General features: G+C 38.9%; 2 protein-coding genes and 1 non-coding gene across 3 annotated transcripts in view; all 3 read left to right on the plus strand.

The window, feature by feature from the left end:
• The window catches only part of LOC141905476 (bridge-like lipid transfer protein family member 1), a 39,048-nt gene extending 21,856 nt beyond the window's left edge, over positions 1 to 17,192 (plus strand). Inside the window, exons 43-68 of the mRNA XM_074794343.1 lie at positions 50 to 196; positions 477 to 664; positions 1,091 to 1,233; positions 1,317 to 1,440; positions 1,524 to 1,633; positions 2,803 to 2,859; positions 6,975 to 7,154; positions 7,462 to 7,888; positions 8,173 to 8,340; positions 8,486 to 8,582; positions 8,678 to 8,938; positions 9,276 to 9,290; positions 9,899 to 10,126; positions 10,286 to 10,498; positions 10,661 to 10,810; positions 11,096 to 11,344; positions 11,761 to 11,992; positions 12,263 to 12,420; positions 12,506 to 12,698; positions 12,981 to 13,198; positions 13,486 to 13,737; positions 13,926 to 14,108; positions 14,278 to 14,469; positions 14,810 to 14,938; positions 15,019 to 15,157; positions 15,579 to 17,192. Coding sequence (XP_074650444.1) covers positions 50 to 196; positions 477 to 664; positions 1,091 to 1,233; positions 1,317 to 1,440; positions 1,524 to 1,633; positions 2,803 to 2,859; positions 6,975 to 7,154; positions 7,462 to 7,888; positions 8,173 to 8,340; positions 8,486 to 8,582; positions 8,678 to 8,938; positions 9,276 to 9,290; positions 9,899 to 10,126; positions 10,286 to 10,498; positions 10,661 to 10,810; positions 11,096 to 11,344; positions 11,761 to 11,992; positions 12,263 to 12,420; positions 12,506 to 12,698; positions 12,981 to 13,198; positions 13,486 to 13,737; positions 13,926 to 14,108; positions 14,278 to 14,469; positions 14,810 to 14,938; positions 15,019 to 15,157; positions 15,579 to 15,813 — 4,688 coding nt within the window. The 3' untranslated portion in view covers positions 15,814 to 17,192. The remainder of the gene's footprint in view (positions 1 to 49; positions 197 to 476; positions 665 to 1,090; positions 1,234 to 1,316; positions 1,441 to 1,523; positions 1,634 to 2,802; positions 2,860 to 6,974; positions 7,155 to 7,461; positions 7,889 to 8,172; positions 8,341 to 8,485; positions 8,583 to 8,677; positions 8,939 to 9,275; positions 9,291 to 9,898; positions 10,127 to 10,285; positions 10,499 to 10,660; positions 10,811 to 11,095; positions 11,345 to 11,760; positions 11,993 to 12,262; positions 12,421 to 12,505; positions 12,699 to 12,980; positions 13,199 to 13,485; positions 13,738 to 13,925; positions 14,109 to 14,277; positions 14,470 to 14,809; positions 14,939 to 15,018; positions 15,158 to 15,578) is intronic.
• Positions 17,193 to 17,536: 344 nt separating this feature from the next.
• Positions 17,537 to 17,672, plus strand: LOC141906562 (U4 spliceosomal RNA). The gene has a single exon (XR_012619360.1). It is a non-coding gene; the product is annotated as a U4 spliceosomal RNA (small nuclear RNA).
• A 3,567-nt stretch (positions 17,673 to 21,239) lies between these two features.
• On the plus strand, positions 21,240 to 24,065 carry LOC141905477 (uncharacterized). The gene is made up of 2 exons (XM_074794344.1): positions 21,240 to 21,254; positions 22,407 to 24,065. The coding sequence occupies exons 1-2, from the start codon at positions 21,240 to 21,242 to the stop codon at positions 24,063 to 24,065; spliced, it is 1,674 nt and encodes a 557-aa protein (XP_074650445.1).

Here is a 24,065-nt window from a genome sequence, read left to right on the forward strand (position 1 = left end):
GTTCATTCTCAAATTCATGAAATTACGGTTTTGATTTTCTGTTTTTTAGATTTTTGTATTCGATTCGCGGAAGATTTCGAAACGACCTGGGATGACTGGAAGCCGGACGTCGGTCAAACGATGATCATGAACGCAGCTCGAGTTCCCGAAGGAACGTATGAAGTTTGCTCACGGACCACTAGTAAACAAATAAGCGGTAAGGCACTTACAACATTCATGAATTTGATTAAATTACTAGGAACCAATTGAACACTATCTTGTAAATCCATAACAAAAACAAAGTAAAAACTCATTTTCTAATGAGTGAATAAATTTATCATTGCAAACATTTACGGGAGCTTCATTTCCTCTCATCAGGCATAGTGCTAGTGATTAAATTTGTTATGCACTGGTATTTATAGGAAATATGCCTAAAACTTATCACAAACTTTCTTACAATACCTTGTACTTGTTACAATGCTATCTTTTTCCAACAGAAAATGGAAATGGTGCCAGTAATGCGAAATGGATATTAAACATTCTGTGGCATATGAAGGGTATCGACGTACATCTTGATCAGAACATCGGCGTGCGTCTGAATCTACTCTTCAATACGCTGACAACGTTGGCCTGGGATCCGGAAAATGCTGATGTCGAGGAGACCGAGTACGGTCCACCGGAAAAGGTAAGAATTAATGCTCTAACACCTTGCCCACACCGCTCCAGTACCTAATATCCTGGAGACAAACCAGGGTGGCCACTAACCTGGAAATCAGGGGATTTTCTTTTTCTTTAATTAAAAAAGTCAGGGAATTTTGTAAAAGAGCTAAAAAGGTGATAGAAAAATATTATGAAGTTGCTATATCGCACATAATAAACAGTTTCTATTTCTTACGTAGTTGACTGTTAATTGATTGGATTCTTAGTAGGTCAAGTCAGAGAAAACAACGCACATGTCACGGAATAATCTGAGAAAAAGCAAGTCAATTAAAAGAAAGTGGCCACCTGCAAACGCTTTTAAGCTGTACCCTCACTGTGCATCTCGGAGACAAACACTCGTACTACTCATCCAACGCAATCCCTATCCTTTATCAATTCGACATATTTTCAGACGGAATCACACGGCAGAAAATCCACGATTCACGGTGAATCGTTGCCCGGATTCGTGTACGACACGAGGCTCGATTATAAAACGCGAGCGAGACTCATACAGAAAGAAATGGACGAACAAGCTCGAGTTGTAGAAGATTTAAAGTAAGTCGAAAAATTGAATTTGCTTTTCTAAAGAATTCAGAAAATCGAGGGTTTCTTCAATGTCGGTGTTTCCCGTTTTATAGACAACTCGGCGCGAGCAACTCAACAATCGAAACAGAAACGAGGAAACTTCACGAATTGGAAAATGCGGTATTCCACGATTTCAGACGCGATGTCATCAAAAAGTTTCAGAAGTCTAGAGACAAGGTAAATATTTCATATCCTTAATCCTTATCTGGAAATGACTGGGCTGAATGTTTGAACGAATCTTATTGTCTTTGTTTTTCAAGGCTACTGCTCTGAAAGATAAACTGGGCCTCGGATACAAACCGGCCTCTCACTATAGATCGAGGTCTATCGGTCACCCCGGTCAAGTGGCCTCGATTAAACGCAAAGAGAGGTATGTACTATGATGGTATCCTGGTTATTCAGCATGCGTCATCAATTAACACTTGGTTTTTTAAGTATTTTCCAACAGTTTTTATTCACGTTCCATTCAGGGCTCTCTAGGAAGAGATGTTTTTACTCTGACCAGTTACAACGCCAATGATATCTTAATTACACGTACATGTAAAATTCATTTCGAAAATTCATTTGCATTTTTCATTGTTCCTCTTTGTACATGTATATTACAGTTATTTGCTTGGTAGTCTTAACTACTGCATATGTTCTATCACGACGCCCTGTCCATTGTCTTGTCATTGATCTGCTCTTCCTTGGCACTGTCATTTGCAAACATGCACTGCTGTTTTTGAGCTTCGCAGAACTCGTTCATCTCGAGTCACTTGTGCTGATTTCACATTCTCACAAACAAATTTCATCGGCTACCATGTAAATCAGATGATATAATGGCAACTGCTGCATTGCCGTATTGATTCGTTAAAATGTAGATTGCATGCGTTCAAAGATATCCTCGTTTTGCTGGTGGCTCTTCGTGTCTTGCTTCAATTATTGCTTACACATAGTTCAGAATGGTTTTTGTCTCCTCTGAACTCGCCGTTCACTCATTTTGAACTGTGTTCTGCACCACACTGTTTCAGATTACGTCTCCTGTCGGCTGACGTTGACTTTTTGTGGTAGGTGGCGTGTGTGACCGTAGTTAGTTAAGAACAGCCCACTATGTTACCTTCCTAGTCTAATGTTGTTTTGTAGTTTCAGACAGTATACAATACTCATTTGACTACACTAAGAAATTATCTTGTGTAGTCAAATAAGTACATACCGTGGCTCATCTTCATATTTAGTGACTGGTTATTCCTAGCGAGCTGTCTCCTTGTTGCTACAATTCTAGTTCCTCAATCTGGAATCAAAATCGAATACCAGTTTCACAATACTAATATTCATAAAAGTCATAGTCAAATTATGAAGCCCCAGTGAAAAGTTTCGAACGAAAAGATTACTTCATACAATTATTTTGTGTTATGGAAGATTTTTTATCACAATTTGATGATACTAGCCCCAGTTTAACGAGATATGAAGATGTGTTATCTATCTCTACGTATTGATCTAATTCAATTGCTTTGCTATTTTATTTTCATCCTTTCGTTGCTGCCGTATCTCATTTTACAGATTAGTTCGGAATCGCTTTATTTCCGTTCAGCATTATCCTACTTACACCGTTGACAGGTACACTATCCCCGGGTTTATTAAACACCTTTTATTTAGAGAGAATATTCTTTGAAAATATGGCTGCGTTCACGATTGTTAAAACAATAACTGTTTATTTTCTGAAGCTTGATTATTAACAGTAGTTTTGTATGATAAACTTAGGCAGCCATCTTTTCAAGAGCAAATTCCACGTAACAAACTTGCAAACTTGCATTGGTGACTGGATATACTTATCGTAACATGAATTCTATTATCGTATTATCCTATAACCTTAACTTGAACCTGAACTGCTCACACCTCTATCATATCATATATTCATTTACGCATCTAAAACTTGTTGATTTTCATGCATTTTTGAAATCGATTGCCTGCCGAATGAACGGTTTTGTGAATAAGTCCACAGTTTGCTCTCAGTACTACATGAATCTCCATGAAAGATTTTAAGCACTATTCACGAATTATGAAATAATGCTAAATCTGTCCAATTTTCAAAGCATCAGTTTCTAGATTTGTATTTGCTCTATGAATGGTTTCTTAAGATATTTCATCTGAAATTCGATGCATTTCTGTTATTTATCGTTTATTTTTTTGTTTTATCCCTTTAACCACGGATGTTGATTATTGCGTTGTATGTATTGTTTCATGTTTAGACGTATGACCATCGATTATGGTATCAGGTAATGATTAAACGACATCACCACCACACTTCTATAAGAACATACCAATATGAAACAATCAGAACATATGTATATAAAGATAAATATACACTATTTTATATATACCGGTATATATATGTATACATACCAGGATCTAGTCCCACAGTTGTGAGTTAGAGTTAACTCCCAGTTAAAATTAGTTCATTTTCAAAGAGTTAACTGAGAGTCAAATCTAAACTCAGAACTGTGGACCTGGTCCCAGCCTATCATAATCCAGATAATGCTGTTTGAATTGCTCGAATTTTATATCCACGAAAAGTGGATAAATCTTTGAGCAGTATCGCACGGCTTTGGTATACATCCTCAGTCGCGGGGGGACTTGAATTTGACGGCATCGAGACTCTCAATCAATTGATTTATCTGTAATTGATACCAATTTACGGCAGGTTACGAGTTCAATTTTAGTTCTATAATCGATCTAATGACTTGCGGCCATTTTTCGATTTTGCTCAAGACTAGGGCCCAGTTTCTGGTTTCGGTAGAGTCTTCATGTTGATCAGGTTTTTCGTAACCTCGCGAATGAGGATGACAGAACAGCGGTATCGTGATCCGTGATGATTTCTGCGACGGAACGGACTCGTACGGAAATCAAATGGATCTCGATATCGACTGGAGGACATTGAGGTGCATGACGGGCAAAATCTATAGTCCGGTTAATCGGCTTTCACAACAATTCATCTTGGTTTCCATAGCAATGGATGTGGTTGTGAAGCGTTCTATTCTGTATAAGAGGTGATTACGTCTTTCTGAAAATGTTTTTCGATTATGTTTTCTCCGGCTTACCATTTCCTGTTTTTGAGAGCAAATTTGTGGTTAGCATTTGATGCGGTGATGTGAGTCGCTATCATTGTACCAAACACGCCTGAATAGTACGGGACCAATAATATTTGGTAGGCCTATTGTGTGTATGTTCTTTTAGAATTATCGGAAAAACATTTTTTGTTAACTGAATATCTTTATTTGAGAAATAATTCTACTTTACTCCACGTCAAGGTGAAATACCGACCTACACAGTATGATAAACACCCCCTGATGATTTACACGATGCATGTTTGTATGATCAACACTGAACAATTTATTTATCAAGAAATTGCACATTTTCTACCGTATCTTTAAGGAGTGGATCCAAGAACGTTAAGACTCAAATATAAAGCTCCAGTGGTAAAATCCTACCTAGAAATATCTCTGAATTACTAAATTTCTGAAACAATCCCACTTGGTGGAGAGTTTTTGGTAAACGTTCCATTTTCTAACTTCCGAGACCTTAAAAACGTACCTTTCTTCCGCCCATGTCTTACGTTCCTTACCCAGGCTAAAGGGTTTGCTCTGATACAGGGCCTTCCATTGTTTGAAAATTTGGGATTAGTATCCGCAAAAGCAATTATTGTAGATTGTCGATACAATCAGTACAGATTCGTTCAGGCAGAAGTCAGTGTTTGGGATATTGTTTTCATGGTTGTATTTTTGTCTATGTACAGTAAACTTTTTAATTGTTAAGTCGTCATCAGATAAGCCGCTTCATTACTCAAGTCATCACTACTTTTGAGACCCAATTTATGTATTTCCAATTCAATTGTTGTCGCAATGATCATTTTGATAAGTTGTTGAATCGTTGTAAGCGCGTTTGACTGTTTTGAGTTGTTTTTTTTATTAGATGATTGCACGTTGACTGTGTACCTCGGCCCCTTGTGCTTTAATTTCGAGAGTAAAATACGTGTTTTTTGTTGTAAATCAATCATTACTAATCTGTTGTTTATAGGATATTCCTTTCCAGATTCAGTAATATCAAGATTCGTTTTGTACAATTACGGTAGTTTAATCATTCAATACACGCAAATACTTACAGCATTTTGCATGTTTAATGTCAATGACTATCGTTACAAATACCCAGTTTGTAAAAATGTGTGAACACATCAACTGCTGAAGATCAGATCAGATTCTATTGTTGCCACTTGGCAGTCGCAGTGTGTTGTTGGAAACAAGCCCTGGTCCAATCCTATCTCTGAATTTAATTGACAAATTCTGAATACAATTATATTTTCCATTCAGTACATTGCTAGTCACTAGATATCCGAGTTGAACCAGGGCAAACTGGACAGCTGATCTTGGCAGTAAACTTGTATGAGAAACCTTGAATACTCTGCGTATTTTGAGTTCATTTGTGAACTACTGACAGAAGGGTACATACTGTAATCATATATCATAGAACCTCTCTCCTCTACAGCCATATCGAACCCGAACGCCTGGCCACCTATCAGGAAGAGACTGAACTAGATGTACCTCATCACGCTTCGTTCCCACATCGGGCTATGTCGATCGATGTCGGCCAGCCACAACGGGTATCGTTTCAGTTAACCGTTGATGAAGAGTAAGTCAAGCGGACCCTATCTTTGTCATGTTTTTCCCTAGTCGCTTTAATTCAATGAATGGACTTTGTTTAAACGCGATAGATTTAGAGAATTTACTGTTGTAATGCACAGAACCTGTAGAGACACGAGATGCACTCTTTTTATTTGATTTTGATGAATATTTCAGAAAGTATAATTTCTTGGAATGTATTAGTGATATTTTGGAATGTACCGTAGTTGAATTTTTTTTGTATCGAATTATAGGAAAGTGAGAACTTCCCGTCCTTCATGTTCGCTCGGACCAGTTGCATGGTTGAGACTAGGATTTAAGACCAGTCGTATCTTGGTTCTATAGAGGTCGTGCACAGAAGCCACATGTATTGTTCATATGCTCATATTGTGTGTCAAATGACCATCAATGATGACTTAGCCACTTGCGCCTCACGGTGAATATAACATATGACATCATAATCTCTATAGCAAATTAAACAACTTCAGAAAATTTTCTAAACTTACACTCCAACTATGCAACTGCGTCCCGTAATTGGGTTAAATTTTTTGCGTCGATGTATAAGTACGTCAGATGGATTTTCTATTTTCCTTGTTGCGATGGAGAACCATCAGCGAAAACAAGGATATACCAATGAATGTTGTTCGCTATTATTGTGTGAAAATTCTGCTGCTTTAATGACTGAACAACTGCATCTTGAAAGATTGTCTTATTAATGGATTTATGTTGCTGGAAACTAAGAAATCGAGGGTTTGAAATGTATGAAAATTATGTCGATTGTGAAAACAAAACTGTTGGTCTTCGTATTTCCATGGCTGTTGATGTGCTGATAATTTTCTTTTGTTGTGTGGAATGTAATTGAGGTGAAATGTGTTTTTGAAGATCGTTTATTAATACAGTATGTTTGAAAAAATGTGAAATGAAATAACTTTTTAATCAGTTAATTTTACATAATTCATACGCATGCTAAAATCATTATTTTCGTAAATTACAATTTTAATCCTCTCTTTATTGTATGATGAAATAATTGAGTTTGTTCTCCAACTGTTGATTATCCAGGGAAGCAGAAAATGCTGAGGTGGCTTCAACGATGGACGACGTAAATCTAGCCGATCAGAATTCGCTCTCGGAATCGCGTTTGAATCGAAAGCGTCTGTCACTGCAGGATATACTGGCATCGAGTACAGAAAGTGAATCGGAGGATGAAATAGACGATGAATATATCAAACGCCTGACAAGGTTAGATATTAATATTCAGGGGCCAGTTGCACAGTCGTGACTTAAGTCAAAAAGTGGTCTTAAATCTTAAGACTGGTCTTAAGTTGTTAGATTGGCTATAGAACTTAGTTGGTCTTAGACTGGTCTTAAGTCTAAGCCATGACTATGCAACAGGCCCCTGAACTATAATTGGGAGCAAAAGCATAATAAGCCTATACCATACACTAGGCTTGAAGTGTAAATTTGGGAAGAAGCAAGTCGAATTTAAGTGGCCAGCCTGGTTTACAAAAAAGTATTTGAAGATTCAGTTTCCATGTGTTAATTGCAGGAAAAAAGCGAATGATGCGCCACCAAAATCACCGGACGGTTTAAGCAGTGGTAGCGGCGGCTCCGTTTCGCAGAAAACGATTCTCTCCACTGAACCGAGCGTCGATTTCGAACTGGATGTGAAAATCAAAGTCGAAAGCGGCAGTTGCATTTTACATCCGATGAAAGTCGCGAAGATCGAAGACGACACCGCGACGCTGAGTTCGACGTTATCGTCGGCTAAACGAATGAATCGTCGAGATCATCATCACTCGGGCGGCGACTACACGGTGAACGGCTCGCCGACGGCGAAACGCCGAGCGAAACGAAGCGGCGAATTCTCAAGCGCGAACACGAATTCGACGAGTAAATTACGCGGACAATCGCAACCAGAGGGCAGCGCTACGATCAAAGATACAGTATTTTATTTACCGGGAGTTGATGTGAAGGTAGGAGATTTCGTAATCGTGGTCTCAGTAATGTAACAATATATTCGTTGTGTGATGATAATCACAATAATAACGAAAAAATAATGTAAAGTCCGAAAATGTGTCCTTGATCTAGTGGTTTATTTGATGTTTTGACTATGTTCTGATAGTCAGTATTCCTGAAGATGACACATTTTCGGACTTTTCTATTTCTTTTTTTATTTGGGATTCTCTACAAATTAGTTTGGTCTGTGGATGATTGTTGTATGTATGATTAAGAAAACGTCTTATTCTGTATTCGATAGATTAACTATAATTCTAAGACGGAAGGTGTGACCCCGACCAGTCAGTCTCAGTCTAGCGGACAGAATTCCGTATTTGAAGATCCGAAGGACGCAAACCACACTAACAAACGTATCGCGGTGAAGAAAGCTAACTTACACGCTTGGCTGTCACTACAGAAATTACCAGAGGTAATTCAATATTGTTTATCTTATAGCTTAGTAGGTAAGTCAGACGAATCTGAATGCACTTCACTGTATTTACTTCATAGCCGGTTGGGTGGCTACGGCTTATGAGTAATTATGCTTTACTTGAGCGTCATGATTTAATTTTAAGGAAATGATTATTCAACCGAGTCTCCTAGACTTCCTCGAGCAGGCTCTAGAACCGATCGAAATGCCTCAACAAGTCGCTCAGAAAACTGGAGACAGATGTAAGTACCTATGGGGACACGTCTAGATTTTACTGTTGAACAGGTGAACTGAAACACGTCAGATGATTCATTCATAATTGATTTTCTCATTCTAGCTGTGATCGGCGATATTATGAACGTCGACCTGGAAGCCTCTAGTACGTCTTTATCATCGGGAGCGTACGCGACATCGTTCCCCGTTGATGTGGTCGTTTATATCAGCGTTCAACCGTCGTCGATTCGTTTCAACTGTTTGCCCGTATCGAAGGTCGAATGTTTGCTGTGTCTTCCGTCGCTCGATTTGGTATTCTCGACTAAACGCGTCGACATCGAGGCAAACACGCTCTCCGACGGGACGCCACCGTCAAAAGCAAAAGGTAGTTTGAAACTTGAGCAAAGTTATGGCGATTATCTGTATGCTGCGTCTTGATTAATTCTAGGGCTAGTTTTGTAGACTTGTATTATCTTTAACCTGGGGGTTAACTCAATTAAAAATGAATTCAGTTAGCCCCCGGGTTAAAGTTAATACTGGTCTATAAAACCGGACCCAGCCCTGATTATTAAGGTTCGGAAATTCACAAAATCATGAATATATTTGAATCAGAACTCCCTTCTTCAGCTTGTGTTCCTACCTTTTCTATATCGCATACCATATCACCTTATCTGTGTCCCGTTATTTAAAATTGTTCTAATTAATCACTTATTTTACTTCAGATGATTTCTTCAATGGTAAGATTACCATCTATTATGTTAAAAGCTAATATTTCATCGTTTCATTAAAAAAAAAAGAAACTATGGTTTTAGGCTGGTTATATGCGTACATAATAAGATAGGTTATATATCGATGTGTGGTTTGGGATATAATGTTGTTAACCATTTGTTTAACGTATTCACTGGCTTAATTAACCGTCATCTGGTCGAAAGTAATAACTCCTGTATTTTATTTTTAACCAAAAATGCGCAAATGAGGGGTGCTACAAGATAAAAAAAACCCTACCATCCATACACTCCATTTAGATGAACTCGCTTCATTTTATTTTGGTACAGCGATTTGACTGATAGACCCACAGATGTACAGTTGAGTTCTAAGTTTAAAAGTGGTCTTAAATCTTAAGGGCTGGTCTTAAGTTGGCTATAGAATCAAGCTTACAATCGCTGCGCAAACATCTCCCCCAGTATCCGGTATATTAGCTTACTTCAAGCCTGTCTAGTCCATTGGGTATTTGAGGTATAACATTCCATGTAGTCACAATATATGTATCACGTGCGTGAACAAAACCCTGAATTATCTGAAAATTCTATCATCGCTCATATATCAATGTTGCTTATATTCGCAGTATGGAGGTCAGGATCGGCATCCGGTGGAGTGCGGGATCGTAATAGCGGACGCAGTCGTCAGAGCAGCGGAGGAGGCCGGTCTCGTTTAACGAGTACAGGATCGTCTGCTGATACCGTTGTCAGTACTGGAGGTGGACTCAGTGTTACCGGGTGCCTCGCTGACTTTTCACTCTACATCTTTCATCCATACGGTGGCCATAAAAAGGGAATTCTCGGAATGACTCCTCGTAAGTACTGTAGGCTTGCTCCAAATTTCAACTGACCAAGTTGTAGTTGTCACCCCTACTTCAGTAATAAAGACTGCTATGATTTGTTCCAAAGCAGTAGAGTTTCTAAAGCAGCAGATCTCTACCTTTGCGTTTATGCGATTTGCTTAATGTTTGCAGCTCTATCTGATAGTCCAGTCACTAGTCTTGGAGGTGATACCGGTCGTAAAGATTCGTTGAGTCTGAACGTTGAAATGGTAAAAGTGAACATATCTCGCAGTAGAAAGGGAATAGCGCCGGTCGATGCCACTCTTCATGCGAGTTCATCATCGGCAAAACTCAGTTCACTCGATAGCGCTACATCGAAACTTACAAACATCGTACGATTTTCTGGTAAGTTAGTTTAGTCCTTGTGGTGTACGTTCTCTATACAATTTAGTTTAGCAAGCCATGTGAATCGGTCGGTTTTTCGCCAAACTAAAGTGCTGCATGCTGTACGTTGTAACAAAAATTCTTGGTTGTATCCATAACTATTTCTCGATATATCTATTCTAGCTGTATGCGACGTGGATTCCGCGTCGTTCAAATACGATATGCGTCGTCTGCCCGAGATCATGGCCTTCCCTAAAGCGTGGTATCGTAGGACGCTAGCTCGTCGACTCTTCCTTGGTGAACAAATGAATCCTCACGCTATGGGCGATTCAGGTATGGATATGGGTTCAAATATATCTAAAAAGAATTCATATATGAAATCAATAATCTGTATAAAGAGTAAGACAGGTTTCTATCAGGCTCTAACCATTCTGGAATACTCGTCTAGCATGTTCACTTTGACCAGAATACTTTCTACTTATTCTGGAATAGCGTAAGACAACCTACAAATCTGATAGATGCAGTCAGTTGATTTTGTTATTAGGATTTTACTATCTTTAAACCGGAATATGTCCTATCAAAACCTACCTTAATTAATTGGTAATTTGATATTTCTAGATGACGATCTCTCTTCCGAGGAAAGTTACACGTCTTCACCGAGTCCTATGACGCCGGGATCCCCGTCCCGCACACCGTTCCAGCGAGCTCATACGACCGCCATGGTGAACGCGATACCAGAGGAATCTAATACGGCGCCCACCCACCATCGGCGCGCTTCATCCGGCGACAAAGTCAAAGTGAAACTAAACCTCGACTTGAAGGAGTTAGCACGTACTAATAGCCACAGATCAACGAAATCATACCACGGTTAGAAAATAGTTATGAGTCAAATGATATACAGTAGTTAGACATGAACTTGTTGAAAGTGAATTCTGATTTGTCCTTGAAATGACTGACTTACCAGGACCATCGACTGATTTCAAAGAATTCTACCTCGATCTCAGGCACCTGCTGTGCCATCATGTTGTCGAAATTTCAATTAGTTTTGTATGTTATGTATTTAGTAATACTATAGTGAACTGTTGTTGGCAATCCTTTTCCATCTGAATTGCTCTTTTAAGAGTGAATTGTAAGTTCCTTTGGGCTGGGTGCAGGCTATAGTAACTGATACACATTATGTGTATTCATATTGCTTGTGTCACTATGATAAATGAATAAACAAACAGATAAATGGTCAGGTCTACATTGAAATATAGCAATGAATTGTATCGTGTTGATTTTAGGTCAACCGACTATCAGCTCAGCTCCTGGAACTCCAGCTCAGAAAGAATCATCTGCGAAGTCTTCACCTTCGCCAGTGCATCAGAATATTCCGGAAACCACTAAAGTCCAGTCGACACCATCACACGCGACGAAATCGCAAAGTATCACGTGGGAAACGTTGGTTTTATTCGCGGTGAAATTGTCGCGGTTAGACGTACATGTTAATATGGGCAACGTGATGGGTAACACAACGTGAGTTTCAACATAGTTATAATTATGATAATCATAATTATGATGGTGTATCAGTTATCTTTTCCTGGGGAGAAGAAACATCTATTAGGCTTGGTACCCAATTGCTCTTGGGTGGTAGAAGCACTGAGGATAAGTGCCTTGCCTAGGGACTGTACGGTGCATCCAACTTCTAACCACTTGCCCCACGCTGTTCCACATTTGACATAAATAACTGTATTCGTGTTGATCTGTTCATCTCCATAGTTTGACTCATGTTTATTTGGTATTTAGCTGGGTAACGCGTGATTTGAATACTCAAGGTCGTATTACGATGAGCAGCAGTGGAAATAAGAATATGAAAATGTCGGCCGGACTCGGAGGTTCATCGGTCGATGCTAAAGGTGGAATAGTCGGTGGTCTCGTTGATATACAGAAAATTGAAACGTACTGTAAGTATGAATATCGCGTCATTTTAGAAGTGAATAAGTTTCAGTTGCCAAAAAATTTGATAAGATCATATTGCATACTTTGCAGTAAATGTTTGTGAGGGTTCAGGCAAACAGGTCGATCACCAGGCTGGACTCGAATTAGTCGCCATCGAAGGCCGACTCGATTATATGGGCTCCAGTATTATGATGGCTCGAATGAGCAAATTGAGCATTAACTTACGCGATGAATGGAGAATGGATACTAGTCCTGACAGAGATATGCCTCTTGCTACTAAAAGGTTTGTTTTGAAGCTGATTTTAGATACAGCCCGAGAACTAGTATAGGGGGGAGATGAAAGACTGGCTGATTGATGGCCAGTTTCTTTTAGACATTAATAGAGAGGTCTTGCAGCTGAGTGCCTTTTTTGAGTGACAACATTGATCATCTTGCACAATAAGTGATTTAGATCAAAGTTTGTTAATCTCTTGATTATCTTTTCTTGTTAAATAAGGCAATAAGTCTTTGACATTGGCCGACAAACTACGACATCACGTGGAACACCTCTATTTCTCATTTCTAGGCCAGCTGTGATATTCGTCCACGGCGATTTAGAATGGGATAAATTTCATCTGATGATATCGCGATCGACGACACCAGATCTCGCTAAGATGGCGTCAAAACTCGAGGAGTTCTTCGCGCAGCAGTTTGACAGTAGCAGACGTGTTTTGTCGACTATCGGACCGATACCCGCGGCTGCTGCAGCCAGACTGAAAAATCTTACGAAAAAACAAGATGAAAGTAAGACCGTCCTTTTTAGGTTTCACCCAATGTGTAGAGAATCCAAAAATGATAACGACAAATTGATTTGAAGTCCAAAAAATGTTTCCTTGAGCTAATACTGTATATACTGTGTAGTCATCTCCAGTATTTCTGAAGATGACTATTAGAATATAGTCGAATAAACTGCCAGCTCAAGGAAACATTTTCAGACTTAATATTATTTTTCAGCATGGGATTCACATTGTTGTCAAAACACGGATATAGTGTTTTATCGATGGTTAGGTAGATATTTTGTTTATCCGTAGGTCGCAGCATGCACCATCGCCATTGGCAGCGCGTTCTTCAGCGTATAGCGGGCTGTCAGTTGTCGATCTTGGACGACTCTCTGCCCGAACGGGGAACCATTCTCGGCGGAACCTTGAACCTACGCGGCAACAATATCGTTCTCGCTTGTTTCCACGGCATCAATTTCCGCTCGAAATCGTGGGCGTTATTTACGATGGTTGAGCCGAACATATCATTTGCAACGGAGGCTCAAGAAATACAAAGCGTCAATGGTAATTCATGCTCTTTGTTATAGATGTACTTTATATCACATCACAACCAATACTTTATGTAGAATAAGTTTTGCTTTGAAAGCAGTTCGTTGCTGCAAATGCATGTTAGCAGTCGGTTATGAAGTGCAGTAACTGATACTGAAGCCGAATTACCGTGATTGTCTTTAAGTATATTTGTTTCTCTATAGGTACAAGGGACAGCCATATTGTACAGAACCTTACATTCCATTTGGGTCATAACGTGACCGAACGTACGCGCGCTCACAATATGGCTCGCGTTTGTCGGCTCGCTCGTGGACATTATATGCCTCAACATTTCACTAATGTCACTGAATGGTTTCATTACGCATTCTCATCAGCGGATATCAAAGGTATTCGTTATCTAGGAGTTTTCAGGAGATTTCCCAGATGAAAAGACTTGAGAATTATCTCGGATATCATATCCTCTATTTATCAGACAGTTTTCACCGTTAAAAACTGTGCTTTGTGGTTATGATATTTGTTAAAGGTATCAGAGAATTTGTTTTTTCTGAATTTCAGACTTGGACTCGTTTCCTCATTTCGAGAAACCGGTTATAGACCCGACTAGTCCACAGGAACGTGAACGAAGAACAAGCACTCGTAAACCTACCACTTACAACCATGATACCGAGGTGATATTTGGTCTACCTTGTTTACAGCTTCATCTGAAAACTGAACATTTACAGGGTGAAAAGACTCCGCTGTTAACAGGTAATTAGTGGGCTTGTATGGAGCTATTTATACTGTGGGTTCAGGGGCGGATTCAGCGGGGTGCTCTGCTAGTCATCCTCCAGAAAATTTTGAAAAATTGGTCTCTTCTACATTCTACATTCTGAGCATTTATAGGCACTGCTTGATGATCTCATCTATTCAAAATGTACCTTTTACTCTGAAAATAAGTAATATGTAGGAAATTTTCCAAAGGGGGTACTGTAGCACCCACCCCTGGATCCGCGCTTGGAGTTATAAGCTATTGTATGATTATGGTACCATGGCTGTAGACCTGCATGTGTTGAAAGTAAAGTATGAATCTTATTATTTATTGATCTAGAACCGAAGCCAGTTATTGAATGTAGTTTTGTGACAGAATTTGAAGATCATATTGCCGTTTCTATGGATGCTGAAGCTATTCTGTTCCTGCATGATGTCGTTACTGCTTATTTAAAAGAAAAAGAGAAAGGTATTTCATTGTTCATTCATTCGAGTGTGTTCAACTTTTCTGCTTGAAGAAAGTGTGTTTTCAATTCGTGATGCCTTTAGGTTTGAGGTATTCGGTAACGACGGGTGTGAAAAGTGTACGGTCTCCAGAGATGGACAAGAAAGGAGACAGCCCGACAAATCTTACCGAAGATTGGCGAGAATATGAGTGTAAAACGTGGCATCTAGAACCAACTGTCAGGTTTGTAATAATCTCTATTAAAAGAATGATGATGATGAAATAATATTTATATAGCGCCAATTTCACTGATTCATTGTTCAAAGGCAATGTAAAGTAATCCAGTAAACAGGTAGCTTTTAAGGAGACTTTTGAATTTTTCCAAATCGGGTTCATGACAAATTTTTTTGGGGAGAGCATTCTAAATATTTGTTGGGAGCAAGAAATGTGTAAGATTGTCCACCAAAGGTACTAAGTCTATAGTTTGGTACATGTATAATAAGCAAATTGTCCGATCCAGATCTAAGTTGATTAGAAGTGCTGGACTTTTCTTAAGAACCACTTTCTATCATGATCAAAGAATGAGAAAGGAAAAACTTTTAAAGCTTATCTTCATTTTGGAAATGAATGTAATGATGACAGTCTATATTTCTGTTTGTTTCAGATTGCTTTCGTGGGCTGGCAATAAAATCGATCCAGTCGGTGTAGATTACATTTTACATAAACTAGGATTCAACCATGCGCGAACCACGATACCGAAATGGATGCAACGAGGTGCTATGGACCCCTGTGATAAAGTACTTTCTGTCCTAGTCGAGAAACTCATTCAATATCTTCGATCGCAAGAAGAAGATGAAGAATCGACCATCATAGCTGCGTCTTCTTCGTCAACTCACTAAACCTGTTTTGAACTCTCGTGCCAAATTGATTTCCATGTGGTCTCATCGTCAATATTGAAATTGCTCAACAATTGTTGCGTTCGAAAAAAATGCCAAAAATTCTTTGATTTTAGTTTAGTGATGAACTGGGTTCTAGGTTGTTTGCGCTGTGAAAGAGGCTTACGGAATGTTTGGATCGGGATTCTAGTTTCGCATGGTGGTTTGAAGAAGTTTAATGAACTCCAGTAGTTGCCATTGGTCGCTTAACATTTTCAAGGATAATTCAGCAATAAAGATTCATTTATTTTTACCTAAACTTTAAAAACTTTGCTAGATTTAAAACCATTAGGAACAGCTTACGATCGATTTTTTTAGACTATTTAAGGACAAAGGGGCAACTTCATGGAGAAGACTTAATTGGAGGAAAATGTTCATTTAGATTCATTTTTACCTCTGATAACTATTATCTACTATTTAATCTGGAAATATTTATAAACCTTTGTATTTTATGTTAACTTGTATTCATATGTGACTTGGTAGATTTTAAGAAAACTGTAAAATACAAAGATGAATTTACACCGTAGATACTGTTTCGTTGTAGCCAAATCTAAAATCTTAGATAGCCTAATTACTATTAAGTAACATATGTATAATTATGAAGATGATGCAATATAGGGGTTGTATAGAATGATAATCGAAAGTAGATTAATTCAATTAGGTTTTTGTAAAATATTTTTTTTCTATTTTTCTGCTTATGTTATTGGCTTCATTAGCTGAGACCAGTGACAGGTGGTAGCATGAGTATGCCAGTACCGGTATATGGATTAAACCCCAATAGTATATTTTAAGACCTTTCAAAGTGCATGAACCTGTAATATTATTTCATCACCAACCTATATTGTCAGTTTATCATGATTATATATCGATCATAACCATTGTATTCTAGTCGAGTCAACGTCTTTGTTTGGTGACATTCTGTGATTGATTTGTAACATGCTTGATTCTAGAATGATAGTTAATGTAAAAACAACGTTTTATATTTTTGGCATTCATAAATGTAATCATAGATTAGAAATGCATTGTAGGTTTGTAAATTGTAGAATTTGTGATAGAAACATTTTAGTTTACTGATAATATTCGGAACGTAGCAATGGTTGAATGTTAACTGCACGACTGAACAAAACGCTTTAGATTCCAGCAGCTAACTATTTTATCATCTGTTAGTTATCTGATCTTTCATTCTTAGATTAGCATTATGATACTACACAATTACATCGGACAATAGTTATTTAGTATAAATCGAATTATTTTATTACTTTCGAGTCTATTTGTCGGCAAATATTTGTAAAAAAGTTAATTTTGAATTAATTATTAATGCGATGTATAGATTATGTTATATATGGTGGTAAAATATATACATATATTTATTCAATACCTTTGTTGCTTTGTCTGCGCTATCGCGTCCACTCGACGTTGTTTTCCGACACGGGCGCCGCCTATTGAATAAACGAGGAAACGTATTCTGTTCATCTCGATTGATCTGCCCTTTTGTCTATGATACAGCGCTTTTGTTTAAAAAGCATGTATTAGAAATATCATCAAAAAGATAAGAAAGTATTCGTTTAAAGTTTAAAGTAATTTTACTGAAATTCTGGTAACTATCAACCGTCGAAGGTTGGATCAGAACACCGTGCTGTTCAATCCGATATTTACTTATATATTCAACTTCGATTCAATTTATGTTAGCTTTGCGCAGTGGCGGTACCATAGCCAATGAGGATTATCCGAGGCGTGGTTATTGCTAGTTGAAAACTATACCCAATACCCCGCACTGACGACCGCAAGGTCGGTAGTGCAATTTTTGATAGCCTCTACGGAGGCAGATTAATGACGAAAATAGAGATTGAAAATCATCCTGACAAACTCGAATTGCTGGGGCGCAACTCATTCTATCAGCTCAAATTAAAGATTACCCCCAGTTAACAGGCACTTAGGCGTTCATTGTTCACTTTAACTCGTGACTTGATTTCATAAGTTCACTACATAAAATCCCAACACCTGATAATGGTCTCTAGAAAGAGTCCGAAGGTTTCAATTCTTTATCAATAAATTCCGATTTTAATCTTTTAAATTTGTTTGCAGTGTCTTTTATAATCCCCTTTCTACCCTCCACCTGAAATTGTGTCCAAGTTTGTAGGCCTACTCAAGGTGTGATGTGAATGAGATGAGGGTACGTGGAATGTGCTGGGTACTTAGGGGTAGATAATTTTCAACGAAAGGAGCAAGGCACACCACTCTTCAGGATTTCATCTTTACTGTCATGAAGCCATAAACATCTCAATGCTGTATATTTTCTAGAAAGTACATACTTTGCATCTGGACTTAAGTCATTGGAAATTGCACCAAAAAGCGCTAAACCTTCAATTTGTAGGGAGGGCCGATCCCCTCGTTTGTGGGATGCCCTTTTTATAGGTTGTGCCACCCTTAACAGTGGTCCCTGGATCCGCCCCTGGATATTGGTTTTATTTATCCACTCTCGAATATGACAAGTGCCTATGGAAATAACTGTCGACCTCATATCCGTTTAATTTAAAATGCCTTGTTCGTTATAGTGGGTACCGAACACAATATCATTATCGATTCATCATTCTCCGACAAGTAAAGTTATTTCAAGATGCTTCAAGCGCTGCCGGTTTTCCGATACAATCGCAGATAAACTCAATTAAACACTATTTTGAAAAGCAGATTATTTATTCCCACTGAAACTTAGGCGTTGATAAAATATTAAACGTCGTTGATTCAATTGAATGTCGATGAATGAAATTTCATCCGAAACAATTAAAGAACTTGCTCCTGTCAGAGTTGCCGTAATGTATTGGTGGGCCTACTGTAAAAACGATTGTTAATTGTTAATCCACTCTCTAAAATGTATATTGAAATATATATTTTAGACATTAGATTAACTGATCATCGTTTTTACGGTACCTACACTACAAACTCTGATACTGCGTACGAAATCATTTTCGGCATCGCTCGCCACTGAAGCATTATATACGTCAGATATCATTCGTCATGTGCTGCCCCTATACATATCGTCGACGATGAATATGCGACTTTATTACTTGCATGCCGCAGTAAGCAAATCTCGGTGTCAGATTAGTTCACGTATTTACCGTTAACGATGTGTATGGGGGCAGCACTCGATGGTCAATTTACTTTACACCTGGCGCACAGTAACCAAACTTGTCATAATTCACCGATCAAATAGATTTCAGAATCTTACTGAAATTTCCTTTAACAATCATGTAACTTCGAGATCTTAAAGGAATTGTCTTTGAATAAACATATGAAAATGAATGAATTTAATCGAATAGAAAAGAAATGTGGGATAAATGAATTCGTTTTCTTATCATGTCCGCCCTTCCAGTGGAAACTGCAGAAAGACACACTACAGATGATTTTTTAAACTATCTTCCTAGTTGCACGACATAGATGTACGTATCGGAAACGCCTTCACAAATTGTACATATATGTCACAAAAACCTCCCTCATTATATCTCGTGATGATGCTGTTGTCAGTGTTGCTAAAATTTTACCTGTAATTTTAGTGGCGCATGAAATGATTATTCAAACACGCTGATTATCATGTTATCAACTGGCTACTTGCTATCATTGAACCAATTGCCTGTTTTCTGTTGATAGGTCGCGGAGAAAACATAACGCCTAACTTACGTTGTCTTGCGACATGACTGGACCGGGCCGATATCTAGCGGAATTAGCGGCCATATATATTTCTCCTGTTATTACCATTACCTGGTCACGTAATTTCTGTCACACTAGCCCCAGTTTGCTGTCGAGAAAAGCTTCCAAACGACGCACCGTGTAGGTGGGTGGGTGCACAGATGGAGATAATCGTAATCAAAAGGCCTACTATTCGACATTAGCCGGAGTGTATGATTTCCGGAGTCTTGCTGGCAGACGAGTTGGTTGTCAGAATCACGACACGGGGTGACATAAGCCAGTCTGGAAAGAGATTCCGATGTATACGCGATACCTTTGCGCTTGCACCAGAAACCAGCGATCTCCTCGCCTACAACACTGATCGTATCATATTTTGGACAACTCGGTAACATTTTTGTCAAGCATATTATGATTTATGCATCGTTTTACCGCAAACTATCACATCGCATTGGCGAGCAGTGATTCAGTGTTCTACCTTAATGCCTACTTTACAGTCTTCAGCGATCCAATTTTCATAATGACTTTCCATATCGCTTTGTATTTCAGTTCATGGATATCAGTGGCCATATCTTAGGAACGCCCGGTACTCGTACTCGTTTTTCTGTTTAATTTGCACTCCTAAATTAGGCGTCCTTTAATCCTAAAATGCTCTTTTTGTTAGTGTCCATTAGATCCTACCTCCTACCTTGGAGAAATCATTTGTTTGAGTAGTCATTCGACAAATGATTACTCCACGATCATCCTACATAGGAACCTGATCTCACAAAATCTCGTATTCAAAGTGGACATTACCCTATTTATCAGGTATATATTTGAAATGTCCCGCGTGTGGCCTTCATTGTCACAACATTAAGGAGAGACGTATCCGCATCCATCATCTCGGAATAATTCAGCAGTCATATGGGAAAATTTTCTAGCGATGAGTGGTGGTTTCAGATTATCTTTCATAGTTTATCACCGCCAAACGACCACATTCATCACTTGCCAGGGGCTGATACGACCGTTAGAACACGGATGTTCCATTAAATTCGGTTCCGTAGTAATACCGATGACTTTACTCTATCGCCTAAAAAATCTATCGTCGATAAAATCTATTTTGCCTTTTCCTTTCATATAAACGTATATAAGGACTTTTGAATTATGCATTATTCAATAAAACTGTGATTAAATTGGCACGCCAATTCGTGAGTTGCATCCAGCCGCGACCAGCTATTTTGATTAAATAACGTCTTATGGGCACGAAGATTTTCTTTTGTATCAACTATACTTTTGCATTTGGCGGTTCGGTACGTGTGTTTTTGAAACAAGTTACGGCAGTTTTTAATTACCCCCCTATGGTGGTGACCAATGCTATAATTAATCTCGTCTGTAGGTTTAACGAAGTGCATCGGACATGTCTTTACCATTAGGTAGCTATATGTAGACTATAAACGTAACAAAGATTTATAGTTCGCAATTTGCAGGTATTCGTACTCTCAGTACCGGTGGTGCATACTAAGACGGGCGACAACGCAAATATATGTATATGGATGACATAAATACTGACCCCTGATTTTTTTCCGTTCATGGTCAGGTATAGCTGAGACGACCACCGCTGAATGAGATAATGGCTGATATTCTTAGCAGTGTATAGTTTCACTGGACAAGACGCTCATTGCAAATATTTACAAGTAAATAACGATACTGCAAAATCAACATTACCAACAATGAACAGAAGTAAGGTGAGTGGTCGGAAAACAGTGTGCATGTTTTTCTTAAATTGTCGGTAAAATGAAATAAACCATTTATATAGTCTTTAGTCAATAGTCTTTAGTAATTCTGAGGGGTAAATATTGCAACAGTTTTCGATACATTTTCCTATTCTCCTAATGATCTATAGATAATGAAAGGTATTTTCTGGTTATTTCGGAATTTTATTTCCCTCTTGACTGACTCGCCATTCATTTAAAAAGACGTTCATATCAGAGTTTTCTTTCATGGCTGAATTCAGGATTGAGCGAACACTGCTTTTTTTCTACACGCAACCCTTTTAACAAATAGGATTTACGTAAGCCGTCATTAGTGTTGATGCGTATGATGGCGAAATAATTATGATAGAGGATGATTAAATCCCGTTGCGGTTCCCTTGTCATCCGGGATTCAATCTGGCCTATATACGATATGACAGCGTAGTTATATGAAACGTGCCTTTTCGTCGGATACCTATTTTGAATCATTCACGTTACAAAAATCTCTCCGGAGTCCTATTTGTCATTTTGTATGTGATTTTGTCGAGAAGAAATTAGATATAGGTTAAACCGTGGCGTAGCGTGTGAAATTTTTCGTTTTCCTTTTTTCGAGTTGGAAAAAGTGAATAATGTTTAATATTTACTGAATGAATATCCAATATCGCGCTTCTGTATGCTGAGTTCATTTACAGTATAAAAGCGATTAAAAAACAAGCTTAAAGTAAAATGTATACAGTCGTTTTTTGTGCTTTATAAAGCCTGTTTTCTAAACGTTCGTAATTGTTTGAAATATATTCTTTTACAAAAGATAAACCGGCACGCTCTACCCCGAGGAAATTGGGTGATTTTATGAACCATTTTAAGGTTTTTATCAATCCAGTACACATATTTCAATTCGATTCTAATTCCGAAAAAAAGAAGCATTGTCACATTCCGTATAGATGAATATTTTTCTTATAGGTAAATTATTATTTTCAGCAAGCTTATGCATAGTTTTGGGTATGGCATGTGGCCAAGACACTTTTCTTACACAAAGTTGATATTCTTAAATTCCAGATGTTGTTTTTTCATGTATGGAATTTCTTATTTTCATTTACATCGTCTGTGTTCATGAGGTGTGTATTGTTTTCGTGTCGATATTTTCAGGCGAAGAACGCGGAAGCGGTTTTGCAACGGAAGAGAGAAGCGCACCGACGGAAGAGGCGCCTGGCTTACGTTCCTAAATTTCCGGGGTTGATCAATCAAGCGACCACGGTGCACAACACAAACTCGGACTTACACGACGAACTGACGGATTTTCACGCGAGATCGTGTCTGACGGATGAGAGGAGATTGACGATGGAGACAGAATGTCGTGAGATTATTAGAGCTCTGATGCCGGCGGTGAAGAGAAATACCTTTCATTTGCGCTTCTTTGAAGCGGCGTTGCCAGATTTTAATACGGTTGAAGTACTTGGTGCAACAGAAGTTGACGTCCTGCTGCCCTTAGAAACGTGCCGACACAAAGTAGAGTATCTAGAACCCGGCTATTCGTCGGTGTTAATCAAAAAACCGCTCGACGAAGATAACGAAGAAGGGGGCTGGGCGAACCTGAACGAACTGTTCAAAAAACACCTCTCCAGAGATACAAAATACGTGTCTCCGATACTGGTCGTCAAGGTCGTTCATTCGATTCTGACAGCGGCAATCAACAAGGTTTCCGGTACAACTGTCGTATTCGACGAATCATCAAAACAGACGGATCCGTCGACCGCTGCTTGTTTCCGTACAGCGAGTGCGAGGTCAAACCTGTCGAGAGCCAGTACAAGAAAAATGACGAAGTCACCAGCAGGAAATAGAAAACCTTCTCTAAAAAGGAACTCTCCTTCGTGCGTAATAAGAAAGCCCGAAATAGCAAAGCAAGCTACACTCTTCGATAATCATTCTATAATAGCCGACGATGACGTCAATGGAACAGCGAACGATGACCTTTCATGCGGAAATGACGTCATGACTAATGACAAAGATGGCCGTCTTGCGGCTTCGGACGATCACAAACAATCACAATTAGATACAACGAAAGGTAACACGTTGAAAGTACCCGACATCCAAACGCCTCCGAAAAGTGCGAGCAACCAATCGATTGCTGGCGAAGAAATTACGGTGCCAAGTCCAGAAATTACCCGTCGATTAGTTCTCATTGAAAATGTCAGCATATCCGATTTCATCATCGACAAAACGAAAGGCGCGCTGATTCAAATAAAATATCAAAGTATTGTGTTGAATATCATTCCCGCTTTACCGATCATAGACGAATTCGGCTCGCACAGTTTTCTCGTTACAAAACCGTTTGAATACGACGCCGTACCGAAATCTCACAAACGTTGGCGCCATTGCCACTTGCTGAAAGAGCGAAAGCTTTTCCAGGCTATGAAATACGCCGACCAAGGTATCAGGACTCAAGCAGTTGAGGCTATGTACGGTCTGACAAGAGTGGACCAAGCTCTTTTCGACATTAGCCCCATATTCATCAAAACGGCGATGTTTCACGCGTTCGACGAAGAGGTGGATATAACACCGCGATGGCAACGTCAAGATCTTGAGAGCATATTCAAGACGTTGTTACGTGAACTGTTGAACTATGTAACTACTCAAAATCTACCGAGCTTTTTCGAGCGCGGACACAATCTAATTAGCGGTTTTCAAACTAATAACCTTGTTCGTGTTCGCAGTCGCTTGGCCCTACTGTGTAGTAGCGAAGCAGCTCTTAGGCGTGCTCTAAAGGCTAGATTAATAGACAAATTTCAGCAAGTATCTGTCATCTAA

Source organism: Tubulanus polymorphus, chromosome 5 (genome assembly GCF_964204645.1).
Source record: "Tubulanus polymorphus chromosome 5, tnTubPoly1.2, whole genome shotgun sequence".
In the NCBI taxonomy this organism is placed as follows: Eukaryota; Metazoa; Nemertea; class Palaeonemertea; order Tubulaniformes; family Tubulanidae; genus Tubulanus; species Tubulanus polymorphus.